Source organism: Glandiceps talaboti, chromosome 4 (assembly GCF_964340395.1).
Source record: "Glandiceps talaboti chromosome 4, keGlaTala1.1, whole genome shotgun sequence".
Taxonomy (NCBI): domain Eukaryota; kingdom Metazoa; phylum Hemichordata; class Enteropneusta; family Spengelidae; genus Glandiceps; species Glandiceps talaboti.
In genome coordinates this window covers 1239252-1264332 of record NC_135552.1, presented here as the reverse complement: position 1 = coordinate 1264332, position 25081 = coordinate 1239252, and the positions used below count along the sequence as shown (strand labels likewise).

Here is a 25081-nt window from a genome sequence, read left to right as displayed (position 1 = left end):
AATCAATGTGATTGATCAAGGCAATGTTTAGGTTATTCATAACCTTTGAGGTAATATTTCCAAGCTTCGAAAAGCTAACGTAAATGTACGTTTTAAATGAGTTTCCTATATCACATAAAATAGACATGTAACATTAGTATAGGGGCATTAATATTGCATGTATAATAAAGTCACCGGTATGTTAGAGAACTTTAGGTGGTCATACCTAGTGTATAATAGAAACTGGAATCTGATGAGATGTGGTGATTTGTAGTGTCAATAACATGACGAGAAGAACAATTTAGATTAACTTCATTTATAAACTATCTATGAAAATTGCCATTACGAAACCTTCAAGTTCACTTTTGCCCCAAACTGCAATATAAGTGAAGCATTGATTGTGAAACAGCCAAGCATTTACATGACATGTTCTATAACTAGTGGGGTAGCTAGGTAATACATGTATATGTATATGTATAGTTATGTTTGAACTAATAAGTAATATTAAAGAATTCATGTAAGAAACAGGGACAAGAACAAATATTGACATGTACCACATTTCAGACAAGGCTATATGCCATTGTAGAAAGGATTTTTTTCTTCCATCACAATTTAAAACACAATGACCCCCCCCCCCCCTATCCACAATTTTGAAAACAGCATGACCCCCCCCCTCTGCCAATTTCAATAATAATAATAATAAACTTTATTGCAACCTTATCTATCATTTTAGATATCAGTATAGTACAATAAAGTAAAAAAGAAAATGCTTATATTGACCATACACAAAAAACAGAGTAGTTTCACAATGTGAAAATCAACATATACATGTAAATGTAATTGTCAAATGTATATCACGAGGCAGCTGGTATATTTTTGTTCAAGTGGTGTTCTCGAATTTTGAATCCTTGTTGAATAAATTTACTTATTTCAACTAGTTTATTTGTGTCTTTTATTTTGAGAATCTTTATGAGATTATCCATGCTTGAACCAGAATATATATTTAATTTCAAAAACAGGGTGACCCCCCCCCCCAGGCCGAAGAAACTGAAAGGTCCCTAATTACAGGGGTATAACATTACTTAACAGCCTAAATAAACTATTTACATCAATACTTAAACATAGACTATTAGGACACCTAAAGGAGAAAAAAATTATCATTAAGGAACAGATTGGTTTTATTCCAAAATTCAGCACAGCAGGCCATATATTTGTATTAAAACAGCTACTCACAAAATGTTTAAACCACAGTAAACATATATTTGCTTGCTTCATAGATTTCAAAAAGGCCTTTGACTGCATATGGCATCAAGGCCTGATATGCAAACTCCGAAAAAGTGGCATTTTTGGTAAATTTCTGAATGTGGTAAATTCAATTTATTCCAATTCTTTAAGTTGTATCAAAACAAATAATGGATTGTCAAAAGCTTTTCCAGTTAAAAGAGGCATTAGGCAAGGAGATGGACTAAGCCCTCTACTGTTCAACATATACATAAATGACATTAAGAAGCAACTGGAAGAAACTAAAATTGATCCCCCAAGACTCTTGAATAATGATTTTACCCTGTCTGCTATATGCTGATGACCTACTATTGTTGTCAGAATCCAGTTCAGGTCTACAAAATGCTTTAAATGCTGTAGCAACGTACTGCAAAAAATGGCAACATAGCGAAATCAAAAACAATTGTTTTTAATAAAACAGGAAAAACCATGCAGAAACAAAAATTCTACCTGAACAATCTTGAACTTGCAAGAGTCTCATCATACACATATCTAGGCATAAAACTAAACACTACAGGAAAACTCAACAAGGCCCAGCAAGATCTAACCAACAGGGCATTGAAAGCATGTTTTAAATTAAAACAATATCTGTTCTCAGAAGGCCAGATACCAGTTAAATTATATCTACAAATGTTTGATGCCACCATCAGACCAATACTACTGTACTGCAGTGAGGTCTGGGCTGGTGATGTTATCAACTCCACAACAAATTTAACAAATATTACAAACCCCAGTGAAAAAATGCATACACGATTCTGTAAATTTCTACTCCAGGTTAGCCCCAAATCACGCAATTTAGCATGTTTACTAGAACAAGGATGTAGCCCTCTAATTTTATTTGGCTTAATACAAGCAGTAAAGTATTGGATAAAAATTAAACAGAAACCAACAGATTCTCTTGTAAATGAAGCATTCAAACTGGGTATAGAAATGGAGCGGGTGGGGACACAAAACTGGGTAACAGGTATCAAGCAGATCTCAAAATTAATAAATATGGAGGAGGAATGGACAGAAATAGCTACAGAAGGTGATTCTAAATTAATTAATATAGTCAAAGAGAAACTAAAAGAACTGTATGACAGACAATCCATAGACATATTATGCAATGATAACAAAGGACAAAACCATAAAAATAAAGTCCGTACGTATAGACAAATAAAAAAAGATACTATTTGTGAGAAATATTTATAAGCATTATAAAAAATTCTCTCCATAGATCTGCTCTGACAAAACTAAGGATAAGTTCACACAAACTAAACATAGAAACAGGTAGACACAATAAACAAGACATAGCCAGTAGAACATGCCCCATGTGCCAAACCAATGAAATTGAAGATGAGCAACACTTTATCTTAAACTGTAAAATGTTCACGGACGAAAGAAAATCAATATTAGCACACTTTAAAATATGGCCCCCAGATTTGTCAGACACAGACAAATTCCTCAATATAATGAACAGTAAAAATGAGAATATAATTAAAGAAGTGGCTAAATACACATACACATGCTTCAAACTTAGAGAGCGGTACACTGTCTGCTGCCTCGAAAAAACAAATACATAAATATTTTAAACATGAGCCGTTTTTGACACCTGCTATGGTGTATTTTCTTTGTTTTTCTCTGTATTGTTATTGTAAGGTTATTTTCCTTCTTTATTGTGAATAGGTCTGATGTCCAGATTTGGATAAAGATACAATAAAAAATTATTATTATTATTATTATTATTATACAAGTCATTGGTCACACCCCACGTTGAATATGCAGTACAATATACATGTATGTAGTTATACAAGTCATTGGTCACACCCCACACTGAATATGTAGTACAATATATGTAGTTATACAAGTCATTGGTCACACCCCACACTGAATATGTAGTACAATATATGTAGTTATACAAGTCATTGGTCAGACCCCACATTGAATATGCAGTACAATATATGTAGTTATACAAGTCATTGGTCAGACCCCACACTGAATATGTAGTACAATATATGTAGTTATACAAGTCATTGGTCAGACCCCACATTGAATATGCAGTACAATATATATAGTTATACAAGTCATTGGTCACACCCCACATTGAATATGCAGTACAATATATGTAGTTATACAAGTCATTGGTCAGACCCCACACTGAATATGTAGTACAATATATGTAGTTATACAAGTCATTGGTCAGACCCCACATTGAATATGCAGTACAATATATGTAGTTATAAAAGTCATTGGTCACACCCCACATTGAATATGTAGTACAATATATGTAGTTATACAAGTCATTGGTCAGACCCCACATTGAATATGCAGTACAATATATGTAGTTATACAAGTCATTGGTCAGACCCCACATTGAATATGTAGTACAATATATGTAGTTATACAAGTCATTGGTCACACCCCACATTGAATATGTAGTACAATATATGTAGTTATACAAGTCATTGGTCACACCCCACATTGAATATGTAGTACAATATATGTAGTTATACAAGTCATTGGTCACACCCCACACTGAATATGTAGTACAATATATGTAGTTATACAAGTCATTGGTCAGACCCCACATTGAATATGTAGTACAATATATGTAGTTATACAAGTCATTGGTCACACCCCACACTGAATATGTAGTACAATATATGTAGTTATACAAGTCATTGGTCAGACCCCACATTGAATATGTAGTACAATATATGTAGTTATACAAGTCATTGGTCAGACCCCACATTGAATATGTAGTACAATATATGTAGTTATACAAGTCATTGGTCACACCCCACATTGAATATGCAGTACAATATATATAGTTATACAAGTCATTGGTCAGACCCCACATTGAATATGTAGTACAATATATGTAGTTATAAAAGTCATTGGTCACACCCCACATTGAATATGCAGTACAATATATGTAGTTATACAAGTCATTGGTCACACCCCACATTGAATATGCAGTACAATATATGTAGTTATACAAGTCATTGGTCACACCCCACATTGAATATGCAGTACAATATATGTAGTTATACAAGTCATTGGTCACACCCCACATTGAATATGTAGTACAATATATGTAGTTATACAAGTCATTGGTCAGACCCCACATTGAATATGTAGTACAATATACATGTATGTAGTTATACAAGTCATTGGTCACACCCCACACTGAATATGCAGTACAATATATGTAGTTATACAAGTCATTGGTCACACCCCACATTGAATATGTAGTACAATATATGTAGTTATACAAGTCATTGGTCACACCCCACATTGAATATGTAGTACAATATATATAGTTATACAAGTCATTGGTCAGACCCCACATTGAATATGCAGTACAATATATGTAGTTATACAAGTCATCGGTCACACCCCACATTGAATATGCAGTACAATATATGTAGTTATACAAGGCATTGGTCACACCCCACACTGAATATGCAGTACAATATATGTAGTTATACAAGTCATTGGTCACACCCCACACTGAATATGCAGTACAATATATGTAGTTTTTCAAGTCATTGGTCACACCCCACATTGAATATGCAGTACAATATATGTAGTTATACAAGTCATTGGTCAGACCCCACATTGAATATGTAGTACAATATATGTAGTTATACAAGTCATTGGTCACACCCCACACTGAATATGCAGTACAATATATGTAGTTATACAAGTCATTGGTCACACCCCACACTGAATATGCAGTACAATATATGTAGTTATACAAGTCATTGGTCAGACCCCACACTGAATATGCAGTACAATATATGTAGTTATACAAGTCATTGGTCACACCCCACATTGAATATGCAGTACAATATATGTAGTTATACAAGTCATCGGTCAGACCCCACATTGAATATGCAGTACAATATATGTAGTTATACAAGTCATTGGTCAGACCCCACACTGAATATGTAGTACAATATATGTAGTTATACAAGTCATTGGTCAGACCCCACATTGAATATGTAGTACAATATATGTAGTTATACAAGTCATTGGTCAGACCCCACATTGAATATGCAGTACAATATATGTAGTTATACAAGTCATTGGTCACACCCCACATTGAATATGCAGTACAATATATGTAGTTATACAAGTCATTGGTCACACCCCACATTGAATATGCAGTACAATATATATAGTTATACAAGTCATTGGTCAGACCCCACATTGAATATGCAGTACAATATATATAGTTATACAAGTCATTGGTCAGACCCCACATTGAATATGCAGTACAATATATATAGTTATACAAGTCATTGGTCAGACCCCACATTGAATATGCAGTACAATATATGTAGTTATACAAGTCATTTGTCACACCCCACACTGAATATGCAGTACAATATATGTAGTTATACAAGTCATTGGTCACACCCCACATTGAATATGTAGTACAATATATGTAGTTATACAAGTCATTGGTCAGACCCCACATTGAATATGTAGTACAATATATGTAGTTATACAAGTCATTGGTCAGACCCCACATTGAATATGTAGTACAATATATGTAGTTATACAAGTCATTGGTCAGACCCCACACTGAATATGCAGTACAATATATGTAGTTATACAAGTCATTGGTCACACCCCACATTGAATATGCAGTACAATATATGTAGTTATACAAGTCATTGGTCACACCCCACGTTGAATATGCAGTACAATATATGTAGTTATACAAGTCATTGGTCACACCCCACATTGAATATGCAGTACAATATATGTAGTTATACAAGTCATTGGTCAGACCCCACACTGAATATGCAGTACAATATATATAGTTATACAAGTCATTGGTCAGACCCCACATTGAATATGCAGTACAATATATGTAGTTATACAAGTCATTGGTCACACCCCACATTGAATATGCAGTACAATATATGTAGTTATACAAGTCATTGGTCACACCCCACATTGAATATGCAGTACAATATATGTAGTTATACAAGTCATTGGTCAGACCCCACATTGAATATGCAGTACAATATATGTAGTTATACAAGTCATTGGTCACACCCCACATTGAATATGCAGTACAATATATGTAGTTATACAAGTCATTGGTCAGACCCCACATTGAATATGCAGTACAATATATATAGTTATACAAGTCATTGGTCACACCCCACATTGAATATGCAGTACAATATATGTAGTTATACAAGTCATTGGTCACACCCCACACTGAATATGCAGTACAATATATGTAGTTATACAAGTCATTGGTCAGACCCCACACTGAATATGTAGTACAATATATGTAGTTATACAAGTCATTGGTCAGACCCCACACTGAATATGTAGTACAATATATGTAGTTATACAAGTCATTGGTCAGACCCCACATTGAATATGTAGTACAATATATGTAGTTATACAAGTCATTGGTCAGACCCCACACTGAATATGTAGTACAATATATGTAGTTATACAAGTCATTGGTCAGACCCCACATTGAATATGCAGTACAATATATATAGTTATACAAGTCATTGGTCACACCCCACACTGAATATGCAGTACAATATATGTAGTTATACAAGTCATTGGTCAGACCCCACATTGAATATGTAGTACAATATATGTAGTTATACAAGTCATTGGTCAGACCCCACATTGAATATGCAGTACAATATATGTAGTTATACAAGTCATTGGTCAGACCCCACATTGAATATGCAGTACAATATATATAGTTATACAAGTCATTGGTCACACCCCACATTGAATATGCAGTACAATATATGTAGTTATACAAGTCATTGGTCACACCCCACACTGAATATGCAGTACAATATATGTAGTTATACAAGTCATTGGTCAGACCCCACACTGAATATGTAGTACAATATATGTAGTTATACAAGTCATTGGTCAGACCCCACACTGAATATGTAGTACAATATATGTAGTTATACAAGTCATTGGTCAGACCCCACATTGAATATGTAGTACAATATATGTAGTTATACAAGTCATTGGTCACACCCCACGTTGAATATGCAGTACAATATATGTAGTTATACAAGTCATTGGTCACACCCCACATTGAATATGCAGTACAATATATGTAGTTATACAAGTCATTGGTCAGACCCCACATTGAATATGTAGTACAATATACATGTATATAGTTATACAAGTCATTGGTCACACCCCACATTGAATATGCAGTACAATATATGTAGTTATACAAGTCATTGGTCAGACCCCACATTGAATATGTAGTACAATATACATGTATGTAGTTATACAAGTCATTGGTCACACCCCACATTGAATATGTAGTACAATATATATAGTTATACAAGTCATTGGTCAGACCCCACACTGAATATGTAGTACAATATATGTAGTTATACAAGTCATTGGTCAGACCCCACATTGAATATGTAGTACAATATATGTAGTTATACAAGTCATTGGTCAGACCCCACATTGAATATGCAGTACATGTACAATATTGGAACCCACACTACATCAAGGACATTGAATTAATAGAAAAAGTGCAGAGAAGAGCAACAAAACTGATACCAGAACTTAAACACCTTAGCTATGAAACCAGACTAAAAGTACTGAAATTGACAACATTGGAAGAAAGAAGAACAAGGGGTGATCTTATCCAAGTATTTAGGTTCATCAAAGCAATTGAATGACAAAATCACACCAGAGGAACTGTTCACACTTAAGTCAACATCACAGGACAAGAGGACATTCACTTAAACTGGCAAAATCAAACTTTTGACTGGACTGCAGGAAATTCTTTTTTACTCAACGGATTATACCTGAATGGAACAAGCTACCTGAACACGTTATTCAAGCTGGATCTGTGCTGGATTTCAAAATAAGACTTGACAGTAACAATGGACATTGAGGGATTATATGAGACAAAAGGCTTCCTTCCCTGTTTGGCCATGATTTTGTGAAATCATGGCAATCAAGATAAATCAATTAGTGCTATAGGCATAGTGAATTGTCTGTATAACTATTGATTAGTGTGTGTGTGTGTGTGTGTGTGTGTGTGTGTGTGTGTGTGTGTGTGTGTGTGTGTGTGTGTGTGTGAATGTGTAAAAAAACTGCCAGACCAATTGCCTTGGTATTTGGTGGAAATGTTACTTTGGATATGTACATGTACATGTAGATGGAAAATCGTTCAAATCAAAATGATCACAGGCAAATTCTCCAGCAAGATTGCCCACAGACACTGTCTGATTCATTGTGGTATTGATGGCCAATGTGCAATGAGATAATGGGTCAATATTCAAATTAGCATAGGTCACACTGTACCAAGAGTTTTCACAACACAGTTTGCAAAGACGTGATATAATTACTGAAAACATAAATACGCAAATAACTAAAAAAATTAAAACTAAAATCTCCATCAAAAATATTTTCATGGCAGAGGTGCTTTGGTATCACAAATATACCAAATTACATTGAATGTGAACATGCATTCTTACTGTTGGTTTTTAGACAAGTTACAGTTACTGTAGTAAAATATAAGTAAACTTTCATATGAAAACAACAATTATGGAAAATATGCAAAAGTTGCAGACCATGTCCATTTAACTTGTTAAGTAATGCAATAGAAATAATAATAAAAGAACAAAATGTATTTTCACCTGGTGAGCTCCAAATTCAATTTCGGAAGTCTTTCTTTTATTGCCTCTGAGCAGTAGAGCCAGATCACTGAAACTACATGATTCTAACAACACTGGTTGAGGGCCATCAAACAGACCTTGATCTTTCTGTAATCTATCAAAAGACTCTGGGAAGAACTCAATCATCAGATCTACCACACTGGTTGCTAGATTCATAATACCTAAAATAAAAAGCAGTAAACAAATCAAAGATAATTTAAGTATTATTAACAAAAGTAACTTTTCACTATTTTCATTATTTTGTATAAGCACTGTTCAATTGAATTAAGCACACTTTCATGGAGAAGTGTATTTTTTTCATTGTAACAGGAATATTTGTGCAACACATGGTAAAAGTCACAGCAACATGTCCATGAATTAAGTGCATGAATGACCATCACAAAATGATAAAGATTGAGGTCCAAGCCATGAATGACCATCACAAAATGATAAAGATTGAGGTCCCAGCCATGAATGACCATCACAAAATGATAAAGATTGAAGTCCAAGCCATGAATGACCATCACAAAATGATAAAGATTGAGGTCCAAGCCATGAATGACCATCACAAAATGATAAAGATTGAAGTCCAAGCCATGAATGACCATCACAAAATGATAAAGATTGAGGTCCCAGCCATGAATGACCATCACAAAATGATAAAAATTGAGGTCCAAGCCATGAATGACCATCACAAAATGATAAAGATTGAGGTCCAAGCCATGAATGACCATCACAAAATGATAAAGATTGAGGTCCCAGCCATGAATGACCATCACAAAATAATAAAGATTGAAGTCCAAGCCATGAATGACCATCACAAAATGATAAAGATTGAGGTCCCAGCCATGAATGACCATCACAAAATGATAAAGATTGAGGTCCCAGCCATAAATGACCATCACAAAATGATAAAGATTGAGGTCCCAGCCATAAATGACCATCACAAAATAATAAAGATTGAGGTCCCAGCCATGAATGACCATCACAAAATGATAAAGATTGAGGTCCAAGCCATGAATGACCATCACAAAATGATAAAGATTGAGGTCCCAGCCATGAATGACCATCACAAAATGATAAAGATTGAGGTCCCAGCCATAAATGACCATCACAAAATGATAAAGATTGAGGTCCCAGCCATGAATGACCATCACAAAATGATAAAGATTGAGGTCCCAGCCATGAATGACCATCACAAAATGATTGAGGTCCCAGCCATAAATGACCATCACAAAATGATAAAGATTGAGGTCCAAGCCATGAATGACCATCACAAAATGATAAAGATTGAGGTCCAAGCCATGAAAGACCATCACAAAATGATAAAGATTGAGGTCCAAGCCATGAATGGCCATCACAAAATGATAAAGATTGAGGTCCCAGTCATGAATGACCATCACAAAATGATAAAGATTGAGGTCCCAGCCATGAATGTCCATCACAAAATGATAAAGATTGAGGTCCAAGCCATGAATGACCATCACAAAATGATAAAGATTGAGGTCCCATTCATGAATGACCATCACAAAATGATAAAGATTGAGGTCCAAGCCATGAATGACCATCACAAAATGATAAAGATTGAGGTCCAAGCCAATGTGTTAACATCACAGACTTATCCCTGAAAAGAAAGTCAGTTGAGTTTGTGTGAAAAAAGTAAACCTGTCAAGCATTTTAAGTCCAAGTCAGTAATGTCGGACGTGTATGGCCTCTTGTTAATTTCTACCCTGTACCTCGTCTGTCTATCTTTGTATCTCAGCATCACCAAGGTACCTCTTTCAATGACATGCAGCTCTGTGTGGCCCTCAATAGACAGAGCCCCTTGTCACGAGAAAGCCTCCATTGCCATACTCGACAATTTTACTGTTAGTGTATCATTCCCCTGGACTCCATCCTCTCACTTGTCTGTCAGTAGTGGGACATATGGAATCTGCTCTCATCCTTCTTGAGTACCCACAAGTCTGTCTGTACCTTGTCGACATTTGAGTGATTACACTTATAGACACATAAAACAGATGTGCAACTATCTTTACAGTGGCACCATCTTTGAGAATTTGGACTCCTCTAGCAACCTCTGTTTCCTGTAAAAATCTGCAAGCACACCCTGCAATGCTTACCATACACATGACACATAGAAAAAATTCAGGAAATTTCTATATATTTATGTTTGAACATAGGGAGCAGCGAGCACGTAATTGATCGATCGATCAATAGATTTATTGATTTTTATTTGGTTGAAAGATTCTTCGTTTGTATGATTAATTTTTGTGGTGAAATGAAACTTATTTTGTGTGTGATATAGATCACTTGACTCATTGATTTTTGTGGTGATATAAAACTTTTTTTCTTCTTTCCCTGGCTACTTTTAAACCAAAACACCCCTAATCTCATAATTAGCAGGGTTTAGTTACCACAAAAATTTGCTTTAACTCTTATCTACTGGGAGATTATCACACCGGACGAACACTGAAACTTAAGCCATGTTCTCACTAGTGCAACGACATTGTCGAAATGCAACGTTGTTTGATCGGTAAACACCGACGGATTAACTCTTAATCTGTACTGGCTTCCACACGCAGTCATTTAGGTCGTTGTTTTGGGAGAATCGCCGGCGTAACGCGCCCTCTATGGATCAATATATGTATATGTTACAACGCATGGTAAACAAGAATGGCGGATGTGCAGCATGTAAGGGGTCGTGTCATTTTAAAACTGACGCACAGGAAACATAATTTCTTCGTTTTAGTTTAAACCCCCCTCCCCCCTCAAAACGAAATGTCTTAATGCGAAATGGGAAAATGAACGACCTGTCCTACATGTATGTTTATATCATATACCATGACATCACTAAACACAACACTCTAATTGCAATTCAACTTGTAAAACATTTTGCTGTCTCTGCAAAACAGTTTCAACTGGAAATTGTATTTACCAGTTCTCATGCTTTTTAGCCTTCAAGTTGTATCTGTCGAGTCGTTTATATTCGCACATTTCGTAATTTATACGAGTTGATTTTGACTGACATTGCACCATGACAGTGATGAACACGTTGACGCGGCGGCTGCTTTCAGGTGCATGTTTCAAAATATCACGTGAAAACATCTATAAATCTGTTTGGAATCACAAAACTATTACAGTAACTGTATAATTATTTCAGGCGATTGAACTTTTCATTTTCACGTTAATAGAAGGATTGAATCAACATCAGTCGAACGATCAACCTGTTACTAGTGCCGAAATAAATGTTCGCAATATCACGCTATCTACGATAATTTAGTCCAAGTTTAGAGGTCACGACAAACATGTGACATCTCATCGGCAATTTCCGGATTTACATTCGTATTAGTTTCACGTTATACCCTAGTCTTGCTGCTAGACGTTCGGGCTTTCTTTCGATGCTATAACTATAAGCGAACGAAGTTCGCATGTGAGGGCCTGCCCGAACAGTCTAGCGAATGTCATTTTCAGACCGGACATTCCATTGAGATTACATTGAGCGGTGGGTTGGGCCATCTATGCATATATATACTTTAATATATTCAATAACCTATGACCTCGGGGAATCTCTGCATGCAAGTGTTGACAAACACATTTACGTCATTACTATGGCTTATCGGTTTATGGTAATTGTGAGTTTGATGAGTGTGTAGACGTTGTCATTCACACATTTCAGTTAACGCATTGGTGGTTATTTATACAAGCCCCTCCTTAAGATGAATATGCATGAAAATTTAGCTATTGTCCTCTGTTTATGCTTGTCGCTAATATGGTTCTCTGATTGGCAGTTATATATATCCTGATGATATTCGCTAGACCTCGGATGTTCCATCCTCGATAGCGTTGTTCGGCTGTGTGTCGTATGTTATCGGAAGAACATCCGAGGGCTAGCTGATAGACTAGTTATACCCCAACCTGGCCTAACTTAGAACCTTCGCGTAGGTGGATTTTGGCAACGTCCTCTCCAAATAGTCTATTCAAATCAATTATCGTGAAAGTCCTTTAAAAGTTGCCACTACGATTGAACGATCGGCTCTTATCACGCACCCACTTCGTTAACTTTCGTTGAAAAGATCACATGGCGTTACCAACGTAGTGGCATGCAGTGTTGTTTATATTTGGGTACGATAAATCTCCTCATGTCTAAACAGCTAACCCGTCTAGAATTTGGAATTAGGTAATCCTAAAACGTAAAGCTATGTCGGATCCGGACGTTTTAAAAACCGAGAGTTGCAGGTACAAGTATTAAATGAGGTAATGTCTACAAATAATAAGTGTAATGCCTTGCTTGGGCTGTACGCTTATCATCCTAGTCGCAAGAAATTGGTTGACATGTGCGTTCGTCACGTACCATCATTTATAGTTGTGATATGACCCAACAACGGAAAAAAAATCTCTTGAATTCAGGAACTTCTGTTTAGGTATTGGTGAATAATAAAACCATGTTTTCGCAGCATTCAAGAGGTTATTTTTGTGATTCATTTATTGTACATCACTCCCTGACTAGGTGGGTTACTTGGCCATACATTTTGAGAACAACATGCATCTCTCTTCGTGTATGTCGGCAAAGTTTCTGACTGTCATTTTTCAAGAAAAATAGCATTGCCTCGTTTGATTCCATTGACAGCAGCGTGCATCTTGTTGCTTCACCTTCATATGCGATCAAGACGTGTCCAACGCTTTAGTCGTCGACTTCTGGATCATGTTCTTGAACAAGAGTTGCTTCCTTTGGTCACTAATGGAACGACGCCGTAGGCGATCAACCATGCGTTTCATGTTCATGCTGTTTGGCTTTCTGAACAATGCTTTAACGCCAGTGAATAGAGCGTATATGATAATGATAGGAGTCGCATGTTGTTCTGCCATCCCATCTGTATCAGTCGTTGGCCTTGTGAACACTGATCAGAAGTAAAGGTCAGAGGTGGTTATATAGACGAATGTCGTCGCGAGAGAGCGTTTACGCCGTCGTCAATACAATAGGCATACGCCCAGTATACAACCTAAGTAAACCTAAGTAAGTAAAGTCAAAGCGTTCACACGCTAGGTTTGGAGGAATTTGCGTCTGCGCACCGTTGCAGGTCCAGCTGTTTACGCCGGCGTTAATCTCCGCCGTTGTAGCAACGTTGTCAACTGTTCTGACACGTTTTTTCCGACGGTGTTGACATAAATTGATGTAAACAACGTTGTCGACACCGTCGAAAAGGCTCTAGTGAGAACGACCCTTTACACTAACAAGGAAGAGAGAGAGCTGAGCCTCTCTTTTATACTAGTTAAAGCATAAATGAGTGTGATAATCTCCCAGAAGATAAGAGATAATTTAAAGCAAAGTGTTAATTAGGGGCTTCAAACATAGAATATTTGGCCCACTCTAAATCATTAAATGTGATACTCCGTTATAAGTCACTCTGCTTTATACACACTTGATTTTTGAAACAATGGACCTGGCGTAACATTCCATTGAAACAATGGACCCGGCGTACAATTCCATTGAAACAATGGACCCGGCGTACAATTCCATTGAAAGGATGCCATGGACCTGGCATAACATTCCATTGAAACGATGGACCTGGCATAACATTCCATTGAAACGATGGACCTGGCATAACATTCCATTGAAACGATGGACCTGGCATAACATTCCATTGAAACGATGGACCTGGCATAACATTCCATTGAAACGATGGACCTGGCATAACATTCCATTGAAACGATGGACCCTGGTGTAATATTCCATTGAAATGATGGACCCTGGTGTAATATTCCATTGAAACGATGGACCCTGGTGTAATATTCCATTGAAACGATGGACCCTGGTGTAATATTCCATTGAAACGATGGACCCAGCTTAACGCCTTACCTGTCAAAAGATTGGACATTTCCTAACTCCGACATTAATTATGGAGCCTTCAAGAAATGTTGAGGTACCCCAATCCCTCAAATTAAAAAGTAGAAACGCATATATGCAGAAAAGCACAGAAACAGAAGAAATAAAAACATCAAAATCACAACAAACGCAACAATTATTGCAGCTCCCCTATCTAAAATGGCTGACTTCGATCAAATACAACACAATGATCATACTATTTATGCTGCTGATGACTTTTTTAAAGTATATATGGTACATGTAACCCATATGGACAAAATTTTTCCTGCTCAAATAAGATCTGTTTCAACCTATTCCACTTCGATATAAACAGAGTCCAGGGATAAAATACATGTGTACTACTTCCCATATAGTACTGGCTAGGTAATGCATAACATGAACCATAAAATAATCCTGAGAATAATCCCAAGTACCAAGGTCCCTAAAATCCGCGAAATGTCAGTGTTACAGTATTTTGTTGACACTTACTACTTTCTGTAACTGGTCTATATTTGTGATATCATAGTAAAAATACTTGGAATTTATGCCCAAACAAACTAGACATTACAATGGACTTGAATATTGAATCAAGAAAGTCAAACAAAATAATAAGACTGTGGCCGGTGACATAGTGCATACTGGTACTAGACATTAGTGGGGGTCACACTGGGTCTTTGTAACTATATTAACCAATCAAAATTCTAAATGTCATGGATAAATAATTGCATATTGAAATTTATTTATGGAGATTCAGATTTTTAGACCACGTGGCTTTTGACATGACATCATCAGCTAAATTTGGCAACACAGAAAGTAACGTAAAACATGGATGTATCTAATACGGAGCAAAGTCTGCATGGATTTATGGATGTTTGAAGACTTACTATCACTATAGCATAGAGCCTTATAGAGGGAACTATTTGAAGACTTACTATCGCTATAGCATAGAGCCATAGAGGGAACTATTTGAAGACTTACTATCGCTATAGCATAGAGCCATAGAGGGAACTATTTGAAGACTTACTTTCACTATAGCATAGAGCCATAGAGGGAACTATTTGAAGACTTACTATCGCTATAGCATAGAGCCATAGAGGGAACTATTTGAAGACTTACTATCACTATAGCATAGAGCCTTAGAGGGAACTATTTGAAGACTTACTATCACTATAGCATAGAGCCTTAGAGGGAACTATTTGAAGACTTACTATCGCTATAGCATAGAGCCATAGAGGGAACTATTTGAAGACTTACTATCGCTATAGCATAGAGCCTTAGAGGGAACTATTTGAAGACTTACTATCGCTATAGCATAGAGCCTTATAGAGGGAACTATTTGAAGACTTACTATCGCTATAGCATAGAGCCATAGAGGGAACTATTTGAAGACTTACTATCGCTATAGCATAGAGCCTTAGAGGGAACTATTTGAAGACTTACTATCACTATAGCATAGAGCCTTATAGAGGGAACTATTTGAAGACTTACTATCACTATAGCATAGAGCCTTAGAGGGAACTATTTGAAGACTTACTATCACTATAGCATAGAGCCTTATAGAGGGAACTATTTGAAGACTTACTATCACTATAGCATAGAGCCATAGAGGGAACTATTTGAAGACTTACTATCGCTATAGCATAGAGCCTTATAGAGGGAACTATTTGAAGACTTACTATCACTATAGCATAGAGCCTTATAGAGGGAACTATTTGAAGACTTACTATCACTATAGCATAGAGCCTTATAGAGGGAACTATTTGAAGACTTACTATCGCTATAGCATAGAGCCTTAGAGGGAACTATTTGAAGACTTACTATCGCTATAGCATAGAGCCTTATAGAGGGAACTATTTGAAGACTTACTATCGCTATAGCATAGAGCCATAGAGGGAACTATTTGAAGACTTACTATCGCTATAGCATAGAGCCTTAGAGGGAACTATTTGAAGACTTACTATCACTATAGCATAGAGCCTTATAGAGGGAACTATTTGAAGACTTACTATCACTATAGCATAGAGCCTTAGAGGGAACTATTTGAAGACTTACTATCACTATAGCATAGAGCCTTATAGAGGGAACTATTTGAAGACTTACTATCACTATAGCATAGAGCCATAGAGGGAACTATTTGAAGACTTACTATCGCTATAGCATAGAGCCTTATAGAGGGAACTATTTGAAGACTTACTATCACTATAGCATAGAGCCTTATAGAGGGAACTATTTGAAGACTTACTATCACTATAGCATAGAGCCTTATAGAGGGAACTATTTGAAGACTTACTATCACTATAGCATAGAGCCTTATAGAGGGAACTATTTGAAGACTTACTATCACTATAGCATAGAGCCTTATAGAGGGAACTATTTGAAGGACTGTGTTATTTAACGTTACATAATTCATAATCTGACTACTAAACTAGATTGCTTTTGCTCCGTTATCTGTAAATTTAAAAAAATGCAGTTATGGTGACTGCTGGCCGTGTGTCAATAGTGAAAATATGGACCACAATTTCTGAAGATTTTTGTATCCTACAAATTCAATGTTCTAAATTGTATAGAGGATGAGTGATTTATATTTATACATGTAACTCAGTACAATGGATACCAGTACTTGTGACAGCCCTGAATGTGAACGAACCTTTTTTTTGTGTTCATGACGTGAGTTATTTATGGTCATTTTCAGTGCATCAATCCATATGATGACGCAATGATGAAAGAAAAATCATTAAATATCCATGTATACTATTGTTGTATTGATACACCTAAGCCAGTCCATCGAAAACAGTGTTATGTTGATGGTTTGTGAACTATTATATTCAATAAACTCATGCACTAATGTTCTACAAATCCCTCCCGCCAAAGCAAAATGTGAGTGTGTTTGTACTGCTACTAGATCAGACCACAGACACATCTCGCCACATAACAGCATCATTTTGGTTTTGCAACTTTGGTTTCTTTGTATTTGAATAGCTTTCATCAAGTTCTTGTCTTTCCTGACATGACAGTAAAGCTGGAGCTGGCGTAATATTATCATTATGATAGCAGTCCTTCCAAAAATAAGAAAATTTTAGAAGACACATAGTTTACTTACATAAATTAACAAACAAAAGACTGAAAGAAATGTACATATTGTTCATTGTCTAGGTGTCGATCTCATGAATATGCACCAAGATTTAGGACTGAGTCTGCTCTAAATGCGTTCTCACCTACAAATCTGGTCCAGGCTATATTACAGTCTGGACTTAGTCAGCCTGTTTGGTCTGGACTATTTAAAATTGGACCGATGCGTTCACACAGTACTTTAAAAGTAGACTGAAAGTTAAAGCGGCCCGAGAGCGGGCTAAATATCTAAGTGTGAATCCCTAAATGTCACTAATCTCCTGCAAATTTTGAGATTAGGGGTGTTTTAATTTAGATAAGAGGAGAATAATAATAAATAATAAATCATTCAATCGATCAATCGATCGATCGATTGATCAATTGATCGATCAATTACATGCTTGTTGCTCCCTGTGGTTTGACTTGCAAGAATGGTTCACAGAATGATTCACAGCCACAAAAAACGCTTGCTTTTATGGGGCTACCTCAGTTAAGCCAATCAAGACCACAACATGCTTGAGCATTCTAAACTGGTATTTATTAATTTCCTAGGTAAAACAAGTGATGGTCATGCATTCACATGTTGTTGTTACTTTTACCATATGTTGCACACATATTTCTATTATAGTGATAAATATACACCTCTCTAAATAGTGTTCCCTTTAAGTTTTTGGTAACCAGTATAATAAAATTTATACACAAATTCTCTACAGGAATATTCAATCATTCAAATTATAGATGAATCATAGTTAATGATGGCTTGACATCCATGTGTAGACAGTACAAATAAATGAAGTGGTCCATTCATAAGCCATCATAACAGTTCAAGTACATATAGATAAAAAAAAATAGCACCAATGGGGTTGTAGCACAAATGTATAGTTGTTAAAAATGTTTAACCCATATGCTGATCCATACTAGGTATAGGTGTTCATTTGCTGAATGATTATCCATACACTCATTTGTCTACTTATCCCTGTTATCTTTGCAATTTTTGTGATCACTTGGCTGTTGCTATGGGCGTGGTCTTGTTACTAGGCACATTTGCATACATTTTTTAATGTGTCTGTGATATCTTTGCAAAATGTATAATCATTTGGCTGTTGCTATGGGCATGGTCATGTTGCTAGGCATATTTACATACATTTTTTTGAATTGTTACTCATTTGTCTATCAATTCCTATTGTTATCTTTGCAATATTCGTGATTATTTGGTTGTTGCTATGGGCATGGTCTTGTTGCTAGGCAAATAACATACATTTTTAAAATGTTTATTAAAATGTCTATTCATACCCATGGTTATCTCTTGTGAACTACACCACCGATTGGCTGTTGCTATGTGCGTGGTCTTGTTCCTAAGCAAATTTACATACATTTTTGGAATGTTCATTCAATTATCTGTTAATCTCTGTTGTTATCTTTGCAATATATCTCATCATTTGGCTGTTGCTATGACATGGTTTTGTTGCTAAGCATATTTGCATACATTTTTGAATGCTTATTCAATTGCCTTTTAATCCCAGTGGTTATCTTTGTGAAATACCTCACCCTTTGGCTGTTGCTATGGGCGTGGTCTTGTTGCTAGGCACATTTGCAAACATATTTTGAATGCTTAGACACCCCTAAGAATGTTCCCACCAAATTTCAGACCCATCTGCCCAGTAGTTTTGATTAAGGTTTTTGACCAAAAATTACATTTTTCACGACCCAAATCACACACCTGTAGTAAGATAATTTTGATTTGAACAATTTGCCATTGACACAAATATGTGAAGTAGCCCATAAAAGATTTAATGATTTCATTGCATCAATAAAACAAGAATTTTTCAATTCCAGGCTGAAGTCAAAGCATTTTGTAATACAATAAATCACATTTTGAACTGTAAAATGCACATTTCTGATGCAATCATTTTCATTTGAACAATTTCCCAACTAGACACCCAAGGTAATGCACCCACCAAATATCATGGCAATTGGTTCAGTGTTTTTTGACTTTAAGTTGTTTACACACACACACACCCACACACACACACACACACACAGACAGACAGACAGACAGACAGACAGACGCCGGATGATGCCTATAGCACTACTGAAACTCCAGTTCAGTTGTGCTAATAAAAAAGACAATACTCTCACCTGCATGTGACCTGTAGTTGTGTGTCAGTTGGTATACTCTTTTGGGTACTGTCACCCTCGCTGTTTTTCCAACAGCCTTCATAGACTTTCTGGCATAGTGGAACAGAGTCTTTAAATCTTCAAATCTGAAGGCAACACCTCTCATTATGCTTTGTGCAGTATCACCTGAAGTATAACATTCTCATTATGTTTTGTGCAGTATCACCTGAAGTATAACATTGTCATTATGTTTTGTGCAGTATCACCTGAAGTATAACATTGTCATTATGCTTTGTGCAGTATCACCTGAAGTATAACATTCTCATTATGTTTTGTGCAGTATCACCTGAAGTATAACATTGTCATTATGTTTTGTGCAGTATCACCTGAAGTATAACATTGTCATTATGCTTTGTGCAGTATCACCTGAAGTATAACATTGTCATTATGCTTTGTGCAGTATCACCTGAAGTATAACATTCTCATTATGCTTTGTGCAGTATCACCTGAAGTATAACATTGTCATTATGTTTTGTGCAGTATCACCTGAAGTATAACATTGTCATTATGCTTTGTGCAGTATCACCTGAAGTATAACATTGTCATTATGCTTTGTGCAGTATCACCTGAAGTATAACATTGTCATTATGCTTTGTGCAGTATCACCTGAAGTATAACATTCTCATTATGCTTTGTGCAGTATCACCTGAAGTATAACATTCTCATTATGCTCTGTGCAGTATCACCTGAAGTATTTATAATAACATTGTCATTATGCTTTGTGCAGTATCACCTGAAGTATAACATTGTCATTATGCTTTGTGCAGTATCACCTGAAGTATAACATTGTCATTATGCTCTGTGCAGTATCACCTGAAGTATAACAGTCTCATTATGCTTTGTGCAGTATCACCTGAAGTATAACATTGTCATTATGCTTTGTGCAGTATCACCTGAAGTATAACATTGTCATTATGTTTTGTGCAGTATCACCTGAAGTATAACATTGTCATTATGCTCTGTGCAGTATCACCTGAAGTATAACAGTCTCATTATGCTTTGTGCAGTATCACCTGAAGTATTTATAATAACATTGTCATTATCTTTTGTGCAGTATCACCTGAAGTATAACATTGTCATTATGCTTTGTGCAGTATCACCTGAAGTATAACATTGTCATTATGTTTTGTGCAGTATCACCTGAAGTATAACATTGTCATTATGCTCTGTGCAGTATCACCTGAAGTATAACAGTCTCATTATGCTTTGTGCAGTATCACCTGAAGTATTTATAATAACATTGTCATTATCTTTTGTGCAGTATCACCTGAAGTATAACATTCTCATTATGCTTTGTGCAGTATCACCTGAAGTATAACAGTCTCATTATGCTTTGTGCAGTATCACCTGAAGTATAACATTCTCATTATGCTCTGTGCAGTATCACCTGAAGTATAACATTGTCATTATGCTTTGTGCAGTATCACCTGAAGTATAACATTCTCATTATGCTTTGTGCAGTATCACCTGAAGTATAACATTGTCATTATGCTCTGTGCAGTATCACCTGAAGTATAACATTGTCATTATGTTTTGTGCAGTAGTATCACCTGAAGTATAACATTGTCATTATGCTTTGTGCAGTATCACCTGAAGTATAACATTGTCATTATGTTTTGTGCAGTATCACCTGAAGTATAACAGTCTCATTATGCTTTGTGCAGTATCACCTGAAGTATAACAGTCTCATTATGCTTTGTGCAGTATCATCTGAAGTATAACATTGTCATTATGCTTTGTGCAGTATCACCTGAAGTATAACATTGTCATTATGTTTTGTGCAGTATCACCTGAAGTATAACATTGTCATTATGCTCTGTGCAGTATCACCTGAAGTATAACATTGTCATTATGCTTTGTGCAGTATCACCTGAAGTATAACATTGTCATTATGTTTTGTGCAGTATCACCTGAAGTATAACATTGTCATTATGCTTTGTGCAGTATCACCTGAAGTATAACATTGTCATTATGCTTTGTGCAGTATCACCTGAAGTATAACATTGTCATTATGTTTTGTGCAGTATCACCTGAAGTATAACAGTCTCATTATTGATATTGGTCCAGGCGTAATTGTTAAGTTTTAATTATAACAAAAACATTGGTACAGTTTGTCGATTTAAAAAAATATATATTAAATTTTATAATAATCCAAATGCTGATCCAACCCTGTTGTTACCTATGCAGTACACCACCATTTTTCAGTTGCTAAGTGTGGTATCTTAGTTGCTAAGTGTGGTATGTTTATCAACTCAAATTTCAGCTCAATCTGCTGAGTTTATAGTGTCCAAATTAGAGAATTTTTACCAAAGACCTATTTTTAGATCTAATTTGTATAATACTGATGGGATCATGTCGTGAACAATTCTTTATCTACACATCCCTAAAAACGTCCTGCCAAATTTCAGACCACCTACTGTTTACTATATGACTGGGGATGCCTTTTGAGGCGAGCGATCGCTCCGCTCGCCTACTGCTCGCGCAAATTAAAATCCACGAGAGCGATTTTCCACTCGCGTGGGCCCCAACCAACCTGTGCAACAGCCTGATGTTATTTTATATCATTTTTCAGTATGTGGTTACCATAAAAATCAATGTTTATTTGGTAAAATTACGTGGTGGGAGCGTGGAATACTTCCATGTTCATAATCGTCGATCTCCAGGTGAAGTCAGCGCTACTACCCTTATATGGGAAAAATAGTGACGTATTCGAAGCGGGACGATGTCATGGCATATCATGAATATTGATCAGCTCAGTATGCAGGGAGATTTCAACTTTCGCATCATTGCAAATTGCACAATTACGGTTGATACGATGACTGTTTGGAGTTTTCGTTTTCAGCAATCCGTCGATGAGTTTAGTTTTAAATTCCGATCGCCCTAGTTTTGTTAGAACGTGGTTTTGGAGACCATCCTAAGTGAATGTCTCCTCCGGAACATGATCAGAACAACAACTGTGATTTATAGTCGCTACACAAAGTATGTACATGCCCAGAGTTCCGACAATAGCTTGGCGATGTTTTGGAGGGCATTGAAAGAATGGCAATAAAATATTATAAGATCGATTATTTTACAAAATAAAAATAAAAATAATCTGTCGATATTTTTCCCATCTTATCTTATTATTCTCGTGCAGTTTTCAGAGAAATTCTCGGGTTTTTATTTCATAATCTCCAACACAAGTTTCATTGTTTTTGTCCGATGATCTATTCAACTGCCGACCACGTCTGTTTTACCTCCATGACTTTATCGACTGCTGTAACATATAAAATATTTGCTCGAATTTTCGTCTTGTCGTGATTTCTAAAACAAAGTAGGTCTGCTGCTCAGACGTGAACGGATCTCGCTACTTTAGTCGGCGACACCAGTTGTCCGTGTGCAGGTACTAGGTGGGGTTACATGTGTTATTGTCTCGGATCGAGTGAATGGTTACAAATTAATCAAATTAATTAGCAAGCAATTTAACGTCAATGTCAAAGCTCAACATCAGGAGGCATTTGTCATCTGGGGTACGTTAGTTTTTGTCAATTCATTATAGTTTTGAACAATCTCAAGTTTGAATTAGCTGCGTTTTAGGTGGTGGTTTCTTCAATACCCTCCAAAACATGAACTTTGTAGCGACTATAAATTGTTGCGGAGGAGATATTCAGGTAGGATGTTTTTATAAAAACGTTCTAAGAAAACAAGACCAGTTAGAATTTGAAATTAAAAACCTAGTTTTCTATTGTACTACTTGTAGTCACAACAAAAAAACTGAATATTTTTTCATGATTTTGATGTGCACAGACTTAACAAAATTGTTGCAATAATAATTGTTGTACAAATAACCAAACGAACTGTTACTTATAAATATATTTTTGCATACATTTTTTAAATGTTTTTTTTTTTTCAGAGCCAACTGGCCAAAAATATAAATAGAAATGAAAATGAATTTTTTTTCTTCACTCTCCTGACTATTTTCAGGAGAGGTATTAAATCACTCGCTTACCACTCGCCTCGATGGTTTCAGGAGAGTGGTTTTTATCTCCTGCCATTTTCAAAAGACATGCCCTGATATGAGTTAATTTTTTTTACGAAAAATCACATCTTTGACCAAAATCAAACACCTGTTGTGCTATCATTTTGATTTTAACAATTTCCCAGCTAAAAACCCAGTGACATCACCAACAAATATCAAAATAATTAGCCCAGTGGATTATAGATTAAGTCCATGCACACATATTCTCTCTCTCTCTCTCTCTCTCTCTCTCTCTCTCTCTCTCTCTCTCTCTCTCTCTCTCTCTCTCTCTCTCTCTCTCTCTCTCTCTCTCTCTCTCTCTCTCTCTCTCTCTCTCGCTCCCTCTCTCTCTCTCTCTCTCTCTCTCTCTCTCTCTCTCTCTCTCTCTCTCTCTCTCTCTCTATCTCTCTATCTATCTATCCCAGTTTCATCTTTGCAATATAAACCATCATTTGGTTGTTGCTATGGGCATCATCTTGTTGCTAGGCATATTTACATTCATTTTTTGCAATCTTTATTCATTTACCTGTATATAGAGAAACTACATGAAAGAAACAGTTCAGTTGGCTGCTGACCATGGATTTTGTTTGAACTTCATGAAATAATATGATAATCTCATAATAATTGTATTAATTAGTGTGCATGCTGTTACTGTTTATATCATTAACTAAATAAAGAGTTGACACTGTGTATGTGATGATTGTGTGTTATCTTTATCTTGTCTATCTCAACATGAACCTTTGAGATCAGGCTCATTGATCTTGATAGTTTGTTTACTAGCTTCATTTTGGCTTCTTTGAAAAGAGCCATAATGACCGTTTCTTGTATGTACTCATATTTTTGGGGTCACAATAAGTAGATTTACAACAACTACAACATGATTTTTGATAGTTTAAAAGAAGCCTAACACACCTAATGTACATATATTTTTAGGTGCCATGTAAAACATTTTGAGACATATGTTTTTGTCATTTCTTTTCATTATTTAATCGAAAGTGC

At 36.0% G+C, this 25081-nt stretch overlaps 1 protein-coding gene across 1 annotated transcript in view; it reads right to left on the bottom strand.

Annotated features, from left to right (window-relative positions):
- The window catches only part of LOC144433630 (TPR and ankyrin repeat-containing protein 1-like), a 193973-nt gene that overhangs the window by 43495 nt on the left and 125397 nt on the right, over positions 1 to 25081 (bottom strand). The window contains exons 15-16 of the mRNA XM_078121973.1: positions 20047 to 20211; positions 8919 to 9118 (exon numbers count right to left, since the gene is read on the bottom strand). Of these exons, the coding sequence (XP_077978099.1) occupies positions 8919 to 9118; positions 20047 to 20211 (365 nt within the window). The remainder of the gene's footprint in view (positions 1 to 8918; positions 9119 to 20046; positions 20212 to 25081) is intronic.